The sequence below is a fragment of the Coffea arabica genome, chromosome 7e (genome assembly GCF_036785885.1).
Source record: "Coffea arabica cultivar ET-39 chromosome 7e, Coffea Arabica ET-39 HiFi, whole genome shotgun sequence".
Classification (NCBI taxonomy): domain Eukaryota; kingdom Viridiplantae; phylum Streptophyta; class Magnoliopsida; order Gentianales; family Rubiaceae; genus Coffea; species Coffea arabica.
Genome location: NC_092323.1, coordinates 5,500,205 through 5,510,309, shown reverse-complemented (window position 1 = coordinate 5,510,309; position 10,105 = coordinate 5,500,205). Strand labels below are relative to the sequence as shown.

Here is a 10,105-nt window from a genome sequence, read left to right as displayed (position 1 = left end):
TCATTTCTTTTATGAAAAAGACTAAAAAGTACATATATTCTTTTTTCTTCCTATAAAAAATGTATTGCATTGCTTCAACCTTGCAACGTATCCACAGGAAGCAGAATGTACACGGTATGGAATAACATGATCCCATCCTTACATCTCATACATATTCGTAGCTTCCCTTTTCACCCGTTGCAATTCAATCCCTTGTGTTTTTTTTTTTGGAGAAGATCCTCGACATCCTTGTCAAATTGTCTAAATCTAAAATATCCTCTAATGGTCAGATATCAAGTTTTTCTTTTAATTAATTTTTTTCAACGGAAAAAAGATGAGATTTAAGAAACAGGAGGAAGGTAAAGGAGAGATTTGAATTTAAAATCTCTAAATTTACGAGTCTTTATCTTAACTATTGAAGGTCTCATGGAATCAAGTTTTAATTGGAAAAACGAAAAGAAAATTATCTACAAGTCTAGCCTTAGACTGTTCGAGGAGAACATGGGGTTCATGGTCAATCACCATCAACTGGTAACAGAGTGGGGACCAGAATTGAGATATTCCCTTATATGCTCATCTTGACACGTGCCCCTCCTCTTCCGTTTTACTATCCAAGAATGAGAGTAAGAAATTATCCCCAAAAAACAAAAAAAAGAAAGAGAGTAAGAAACTTGGATGGCCCCTGGGGGGAGGGTGGTGTTCGTGGGCCCCAGTCGTTTGTTTCAGCAGCCTTCTGACTGACAGCATTGGATTCCAGAAGTTCTGCGGGCCTCAAGGAAGCTAGAAGACGACGAATCACCACGCTTTGGGCCTCAGTCGCCGTATTTGCACTTAGTGGGGGGCGGGCCTGCTGGGCTACTACGACGTCAACAGCTTCTTCGTAGGATCTCTCTGTCCGCGGTCCCAGAGTTACGTTGTGATTGAACTTCGAAATGCTCCTTTTCATGCCTGATTGGCCTTCGCTCTTATGAGTTATGACACTGTGAGGACCAGAAGGATGATGCAGAAAAATACATGTAAAGGATCGTTGTTAGTCGTGAAATAGTTAGGCGGCCCTAACCCTTGGAAGTTGGAACTCAATCTGTAATTTTTATCCCGTTCGCAGGAATCCTGAATTAAAAGTACACCGTACGGAAAATCTTCTTAAGGCGCCAAGTGAACGGATCTGTGTCGAAGTAGTTTGACGCTTCAAACATCATCTTCCTGTTATACCCTTGAGAATTACACAGTTACTTGCAAAGAAAAAGGTATATTGTGGTCGTTTGTTCAGTCGAATGATTGAGTTCACAAAATACAACTCACACAAGATAACGCACTAGCTACTTCCTGTCATCGTGCAAATGTGCAGACGATATATAGAAATGGGGCAGGAAGCAATCGTTGTCAAAGGTTGATGGCTAAGATTTGATAAAAAAAATATATAAAATTCAGATTTAATCTTGTACATCATTTTTCACATTACATGTAAGATCCGTAAATTTCTATTCTATAGTTACAAGTTGTACTACATTATACATAAATTGAATTAGATCTTGCGTAAAATGCACAAAATCGTTCCAAACGATTTTTCTGTTAACTTAACTGTTCATGCCCCCGGTCTAAAGATAGATAGATAGGTAGCCCTGCACATCTCTTAACCAATCATGCAATGACAATGACATGGACTTGGTCAATCGCTGTCTCCTTACAGACCCAATATACTGAGTTCAGAGTTGAGGCTTAACGTAAGGATGCGTGCTGCATCTTGATTTGCTAGGCCTAAAGATTGTTTTACCGCATCTTCCCTGGTTTCTCAGTCTCAGAGATCACTACTACTATTCACATACTAATTCATATTAGTTGTCAACCCGACTTTTTAACGGCCTTTCCGTCCTCTGTATTTGACGCACATTAATTGCCATCCTCACCGACTGTGGTCCATGGCGGAGTCTTGCGTCCTGCAAGCTTCCGTTGAAAAACACAAGCGGAATTAGTACAAATTAGAAAAAAAGCAATTTTATAGATTTCAAAACAGATTATCAGGAAATCCAAATTGTGGAGCTCCTATCAAGGAAATAATGGCTAAGTCATACTCATACCCTGCAGTCCTGGAGTGAGAAGCAAATTGGTAAAAGGTAGAGACCCTAGACAAGTTGTAGGAATATATATATATATATATATATATATATATATATGTATGTGTGTGTGTGTGTATAATATATAATCACTCCCTCTTTCGTGCTGCTAATCTCTTCAATTCAGAGTTTACAGAGCGCTTCTCTCGTTTTCAACGAAACGTAGGCCCAACTACAAGTGATGGTTGGCTCGGGCTTATACCGTTCATAGTCGTTGGAGTGCCCAGCCTATAGCTATAAATACAAGGCTGACATGTTGTTATAGCATATTGCTGTATAGCCCACTATAAATGGGCTTACCATAAATTATCCTGTCTAGGGCCCGCGAGGCACAAACTAGTTCAGGAGCCCGTGGTTTGGATTTTTTTTTGGCTTTAAAGACTCACTAACCTCAAGTCTCCGCAGACATAAAGCAAAAGAGTGCAATTATAAATCATCATTGGCACATTTATTTATTTGCATCACAAATATATTTTTTTTAATTTTTATTATCTCACATACATTATATAAAAAAGATATTACAGTATTTTAATAATCTACCGTCCAAACACACCTACTAGTATTTGTAGGTAGCAGCACAGATATTTCTGAGAGTTTCGAATACTTAGATAAGTTTTGTTTTTTTTCTTTCGTTTGAAATTCTAGAGAATTGCTTCTTTGTATAAGTCGCTTGATATTAGAAAAAAAGAGTTTCGTATTGTTTACATTACTAGTGTACTGTTGCCGAGTCTGTGCTTGAACTGTCGAGTCAAATAAATGGGCATTGGATGGATCCTCTATAAACAACCATGAAACAAGTGAGAGTCGGTCGTTAGTCGTTACTAGCTGTTTTGAGAGATTAGCCTCCGATAAAGAGGCCGACAACTGATTTTTTCTGTAGATAAAACGTTGTGCATTTTCTTCTTCATTTTTTTATTGAGGAAGAAGAAGAAGAAGGAGAATATCATGGCGGTGGTGGTTGGTTCGTCCATTCAATCACGGATTCTCTGCAGCTTCCTTGGAGACTCTAGTTTTGTTCGACCATCTCCAGCCAGTGCCCTTCACCGTCTCTTCCGCTATAACCCAGGTGATGAGTTTTGACTTGGGAGCCCCACTCTCTTTCTTTATTTCTTTCTTTGCTCCCGTTTATTCATGTTTTTAACTTACTTGTCCATGTTTCTGATAAATTCTCCTGTCTCCTCAAATTGCTTGCTGTGTGTAGGAGGAAAACATGTTTCTATGCAATTATCACGAGCATTTTCTGGATTAGCCATCCTATTATTCTACAATGGAAGGTATGCAAATTCTTCAACCAATTTAAATCCACCTTTATTTGAACAACCTGGTATGGTTCCAATGTTAGAATTTTTAATGAATGCTTTGCTGCCTGGTTCGTTTCCATTTGTCAACATTTAGCCGAACTAGCTTAGGGGAGTGATACCTATCCCAACTTGCTCAATATCATTTGGTCAATTCCCTTGATTTTGCAAGTCATTGTTACAACTTTTATTAATGCATGAGATTGTTGTGCTACTTTCTTCTAAATTTAGCCGCAATTGCACGCCCTGTTATCTTGAATGGTGTTTAAGAGTTGCTTTGTAACGCATTCATGATAAAACTCAAATGTCCTCTTAAACTCGGAAGTTTTTTCTATTTCTGCTTGGCTGCTGATATTGAGTCTAGACTCTGCAACAAGCACCATATCTTGTAGGTACTTATGTCAGTTTACATGACTAATACATATACGGACAAGTCATATGGCTTGACAACTTGTGGAACATATTTTCGTTCTAGATGCAAATATAGAACTAGCTTATTGGGTTTGAAGCCATCCATTTAATAGCTTTCTTGCTTTCTCTTAGTTTTCCTGGTTCATGTATGTGTTCATTATGTGATTTGAGCAGCTAATTTTCTTCAGTGATGAGCAGAAATATAGAGGAAGTGCCTAACAGCAAACGTAAATGTTTGAGGCCAGGGAAGGTGTCACCTCGTCGACCTGTTCCTGATCACATATTACAGCCTCCATATGCAAATTCTCAGAAATCACCGGGAATTTCTGGTGGACCTGAAGTGCATGATGAACTTGGAATTGAAAAAATGAGGGCATCAGGAAGACTTGCTGCGCAGGTTCTTCAGCATGCTGGGACTTTGGTGAAGGTGAAAATTTGTTCTTTTTTGGTTGATTCATCATCCTAAGCAAACCAGAAGTACACCCATGCATGGCATGGGATGACATCAAATGACATGCTGCTACGGTCTTAGTATCAAATTGACTTTGTGTAATCACAATGAATGAAGAGTTGAATTGCGTCGATCCTGAATTGCTTCATATGAGAATTATAATCTTACATTGTATTGATAATTTGTTTGAGAATCACTTCTGAAACATTAGTACCATCTACTACTATTCTTAAATTTTTTTGGTAAGTCACTCCAAAATATGGGCACAAGATCTAGTAATTTCATTGGTAAAAATCAACAAGATTGAAAAATTAAGGTGGGTTAATTAGGAGCTTTTGACTTGTGGAATCTGCATTTAGTTATACTCTTTATTTGCTTCTCTTGGCAGCCAGGCATTACAACAGATGAAATTGACCAAGCAGTTCACAACATAATCATTGACAATGGAGCATATCCTTCACCTCTTGGTTATGGTGGGTTTCCTAAGAGCGTATGCACATCAGTAAATGAGTGCATTTGCCATGGGATTCCAGATTCACGGGAACTTGAGGTTTGTCTAATAAATTCTCGTTCTCAGCACCTCCTCTGTTTAGATATGCTATCAAAAGATCCATATACTGTTCGTTTTGCAGGATGGTGATATTGTCAATATTGATGTCACAGTTTATCTTAATGTAAGTTGTTATTTCATCACATAAGATCTCTGCTGCTACTAGTTTTCTAGTTCAAATGATAAATTGAGGTACCCATATTGTGAGAACTTTCTTGTCTTCAATTTTAGCTTCCTCAACAGTCCTAGTTTATCCTTGAACCCTTCTGAAATTTTTGTTGTTGTATGGTATTCAAAATCATTTCACAGATTCACAGATGTGGCTTTGAGCTCATTAAAAAGTCTCTTTTTACCAGCAATGGTCATGTATATTGTTAATTTTTCTGGAGGCATCTCTTCAGATTGTCAAGTTTTGGATGGTACGAGTACTGCAGATTAAACCTTTCTGAGTGCTTCTTTGTCTTTATTGGTTGCAACTTGCTTAGGTCTCACGTTGATGACCAGAAAGAAATAACCTGTTTCTGATCCATGAAAGTTGTGGTTTCATCTGCTGTACTGTGTGTCATATTGAAATAGTCTACAAACATCTTTTGTGTCTCTGAGGTTTCAAACTCTGAATATACAAAGACGAGAATCTGGAAGCATTTGTTGATTGGGCAAAAGGATTTGTCAAAATTAGAGCAACTTGGTTCAGGAAATCGCATATTTCTATGGAAGGCACTATGATCAATTTGCATTACCAGCTTTGTTGCTGGAAAACTGCTCTTCCTGTAGCATTTCCTCTAAAAAAAAAGTATATCACTTATTTTTCCTTGGGGTTAATTCCACTTTGTCCCCCCAAACTTTGGACGATTGCCCACTTCAGTCCCTAAACTTCAAAATGGGACACTTAAGTCCCTAAACTTATAAATACCTTCCACTTAAGTCCCTAAACTTATAAAATGGAACACTTAAATCCCTAAACCCTTATAAAATGGGACACTTCGACCACCAACGGCATTCAGGATTTGTTAACAATTTTCCTTAAGTGGGAGGTATTTATAAGTTTAGGGACTTAAGTGTCCTATTTTGAAGTTTAGGGACTGAAGTGGGTAATCGTCCAAAGTTTGGGGGGACAAAGTGGTATTAACACTTTTCCTTGTTGGATGCCATGAAGTAAAGAATGAGTGCTCAAAGCAATGTGATCTTCTCATACATCGATCACATTGTGTTTCATTCTTCACAAGACGATAATGCAATATTATGTTAAAGAACTCAACCTTTTTGTTTGGTATAGAAATGTGAAAGATGTTAAATAATAACATACTATAAAGAGAAATTTTTATGCAACCTGGCTTTCATATGCAGGGGTACCATGGTGATACATCAGCAACATTCTTTGTTGGAGATGTTGCTGAGGAAGCTAGAAAATTGGTGCAGGTATAGTTTTCTGGTAGATAGAATAATTGTAATTAAGAGAGAGGGATTTATGTGTGTTCGGGAGTTAAAGAAAAATGTAATACCTGTTATTCCAAATTTAATGGAAAATTATGTAATTTCACGATAAACAATTGAGATAAATCCTTCAGATTTTTTCATCATTTGGTTTGATTTTCTTTATTCATTTTTATAATGATTTTCCTAATTTGCTGTTGAAATTTTCTTTTGAGTAAATAAAGAATGATTAAAGATAGAGTTCATGATAAGGACAGAAGTCCTTTTTAGAAAATCAAAACCAGAAACTCTGTACCCCACAAGTACCTTTGCATGAGTGCTGCAAAGCAACAACATTAATCACTTCCTCTGAGAGCTCTTATAATAGAAGTGCTTTCTGAAGGGCTGTGACATACCATGTCTAGTTGATGTAATACAAGTTCTGCTAATTATGACAGAAAAGGTCAAATGCCATTACTTATCACATGGCAAATAGGAGTTTATCTTCTCAGTCCTTTGTATTGACCGTAGGAAATTGATAGAAACATCTGGTTTACTACTATGCATATTGATCTCATACAGGAAATCTTAACATGCACGGTAATACATTTCTTTTTCTCACATTTATGCTTTTAAGTCACTTCCCAGATGCTGATTTTAGTATTTCTTTTTAAAAAATCTGATTAGTTGATTTTATATTTCTATGGTGATTTGTGTACCAGTTATATTCAACTTTTAAGATTGTTGTGGAAATGAATTGATATCGTCATGGTTTAGGTAACTAAGGAGTGCTTAGACAAGGCAATATCTATCTGTGCACCCGGGGTGGAATTTAATAAAATTGGCAAGACTATCCAGTAAGGCACCTGCTTGATTTTTTTTTTTCTTTGTTTTAAATTACTACTCGAATTGTTTCCTGTCTAGAAGTCTCTCTCTCTCTCCCTCTCACATACACACACGCATTCCCTCCTCCCTCCCTGAAGGTGCTTACGCTCATGTTTGTCTTGCCTGTTTCAATTGTTTTACTTATTGAGACATATATTTTTGGTATGAATCTTTCTGAAATATGATAGATTCGCTAGATATAATGATCTGTTACGGATTGATATCAGGTGACTAAATGGTTTTTAAACCCATAAGCTTTGCAGAAAGATTGCCGGCTGAAAGCACAGTTTCACGAATATTCTTGGCAAAGATTTTTATAATAGGAATGTTGCAGTAGATTTTAGAAATATATGAGTTGTTATTTTTTGGTAGTTATCAATCCATTGCATCTGTAAGCAATATTCATGGATTTCATGGTGCAGTTATAACTTACTTTACATTTTTGTTTTTGAAGTAATCTTGCAGATGAACATTGCTATGGAGTTGTTGAACAATTTGTTGGCCACGGAGTAGGACGTGTTTTTCACAGTGATCCAGTCATTCTACATTACAGTAATTTTTGCTTAATTCACATTGACTGTTTTGTTATCATGCTGAATTGCATGATTCTGCTGTTGGTTTTCTTGCCTGAAGTTAGGCTGAAGTTGTGGTCTTTACTTGCTTGCGTGCGAGATTTGGAGAATGTAATATTCAACCTCATTTAAATAAAATATTACCACAGATTTTTCCTCCAAAGCCCATTTAAGAAGATGCAGTAGAAACTTAACTATCCAATAAAGGAAAAACAGAAAGGACAAAAGTTGACCGATTTGTTTCATAGAGTGTCATCATGTATTTTTCAAAGTATTATTGGCAATTCTGCTGGTTTATTAAATTGTTACCATTTTTGCAGCCATATGCCTTTCTGTTTTATTGCTAATTTTCTGGTATTCAAAGAGAATAAATGACATTTTAATTATTTTTCTACTAGACCATGTCGCAGAAAAGGTTTCTTCAGAACAAATGTATTTGAAGTAATATTTGAAAGAAATATAAGGCTTAGGATCTTTTTGCGGTGTTTTTCAAGATAAACAGCTAATTAATCCAGAATGAGGTACTGCGATGGCATGCCTGGTAAAATGAAGAGAAGTTGAGAGATGGATGTTAAATTTTGTCCCTCATCTCTAATACCCATAGAGCATTAATTTACAGCTTGGATCTGTAGAAAGTCCGGACTGAGAAGACATCCACTTCAGTATAGATAGAATATGAGAAAGTTGCATTCTTTTTGCTTGGCAGTTGTTTCTGTCTTTCCTTTGCTTCCTTTTGCAATTGATTGCTTGCCCCCTCCTTTCTCACATTATTTCATATTCTGTCTATGGGTACTGATTTCATTATTCTCAGGGAATAATGGTCGCGGACGCATGCTTCTAAATCAGACGTTTACCATTGGTAATATATGCTTATAATTCTCCTCTATTCTCTAACTACTGATTGAAGCAGGTGCATCACCATTGGCACTTCTTCAACGACCCATTATTTGTTGTCAGCGGTTAATTGCTTCTATTGATCTACGAATTGCAGAACCAATGCTGACCATTGGCAGCATAAACCCGATAATGTGGGATGATAACTGGACGGTGGTGACAGAGGATGGGAGCCTATCAGCACAATTTGAGCACACAATCCTGATAACTGAAAATGGTGCCGAGACACTGACTCAGTGTTAGCAAAGCACGAATATCGTTTCTTAAAGATAATAGAAGGAAGCCATGGAACAGGTTCCTTTCCAAGCTACAAACACATTTGTTCGCTCAGATTCAGTCACCTCCAGTTTAGAATCTTCTTCTCTCCAAGGTTGGGGGGCCAATGTGATAATCTTTTCTTTGATTTGTGATGAAAGGTCGTTTTGCAAGACAGACTCCATAGGACATGATTGTGTAACTACAGCATTTTATCCAATTCTCGTGATCTCGCTGTTTATTATTTAAGGGATATTCATTCCTGAATGGTGTGGTTCTTGTCTCTGTAACGTGAGACGTCACACCACTGAAGTTGGAAGTTTGGCAGTCCATTTTATTGGTAGGTATATCTTCTTTGTAAAAAAAACGGTGTCTATTACTACCGATTTCTGAATACAATTCTTGCAAGGCAATTGAGGGCCTGTGTTTGAGTATAGCTCTCCAATTCTCTGAGTTTTAGTCTAAGAATTGGAGACGCGCTGCAAACCTCAGTCAACCGACTCTCATGTCTTTGCCAACAAACTGGAAACGCCGCCCTTTACAAAGTACAGTAGGATGATGAGGTGGTTTCGTAGAAGCATTTCCAATATTAAGACTCCTCAGGTGGATAAATTCTCGTCATGTTTACCTTTCCTACCATAAATTTCGTAGTAGAATTTCGCGTCTATGTTGGCCTCGTGCGTGCTAAACCCCGTCACTTGCTTGAGGTTAACAGGGATACGGAGAACATTGAGTACTATAAGCAGAATGTAATCTCTCCAATGGATTTCGTGCGCATTCAATCCAATTCTTGAGTAAAACGCGAACCATATTCGTTTGATTAGACAGTTTGATGCCAAGAGATTAGAAATGGAGGAGTGCAACTGTGATAGCGGCGACGAATTTGATCCCAGAAAAATATGGAGAAAGGATTACCGTCTTAAGCATTGACGGAGGTGGCATCATACCTGCAGGAACCATATTGAGTTTCCTTGAATCCAAGCTACAAGCAGATAGATGTACATGGCTCCTGGCTGGCTACTCATGAAATTCACAAAACAAACACGTACCCCATTTACGTTGTTGCATGAGTGTTTACTTCAATTTCCTATGATGCAGGAACTGGATTGACCAGATGCTCGAATTGCAGATTATTTTGATGTGATAGCCAGCACGAGTACTGGTGGAATCATTGCAACGATGCTAACAACTGCACCTAATCAAAATCAGCGTCCTCTCTTCACCGCAAAAGACATCGTACCCTTCTATCTTGAGTACTGCCCCAACCCCAAGATATTTCCTCA

General features: G+C 37.6%; 1 protein-coding gene across 2 annotated transcripts; it reads left to right on the top strand.

Moving 5' to 3' along the window:
* Positions 1–2,719: 2,719 nt before the first annotated feature.
* On the top strand, positions 2,720–9,244 carry LOC113700410 (methionine aminopeptidase 1D, chloroplastic/mitochondrial-like). 2 transcript variants are annotated; one of them, XM_027220846.2, is made up of 10 exons: positions 2,720–3,159; positions 3,295–3,367; positions 4,001–4,229; positions 4,642–4,803; positions 4,886–4,927; positions 6,151–6,222; positions 6,994–7,073; positions 7,556–7,653; positions 8,485–8,532; positions 8,665–9,244. In XM_027220846.2, the coding sequence occupies exons 1-10, from the start codon at positions 3,039–3,041 to the stop codon at positions 8,808–8,810; spliced, it is 1,071 nt and encodes a 356-aa protein (XP_027076647.1). In that variant the 5' UTR covers positions 2,720–3,038; the 3' UTR covers positions 8,811–9,244. The 2 variants fall into 2 exon arrangements, with proteins under 2 accessions (XP_027076647.1, XP_027076648.1); XM_027220847.2 differs by having other exon boundaries at positions 3,085–3,159; positions 3,991–4,229.
* The last annotated feature ends 861 nt before the right edge of the window (positions 9,245–10,105 follow it).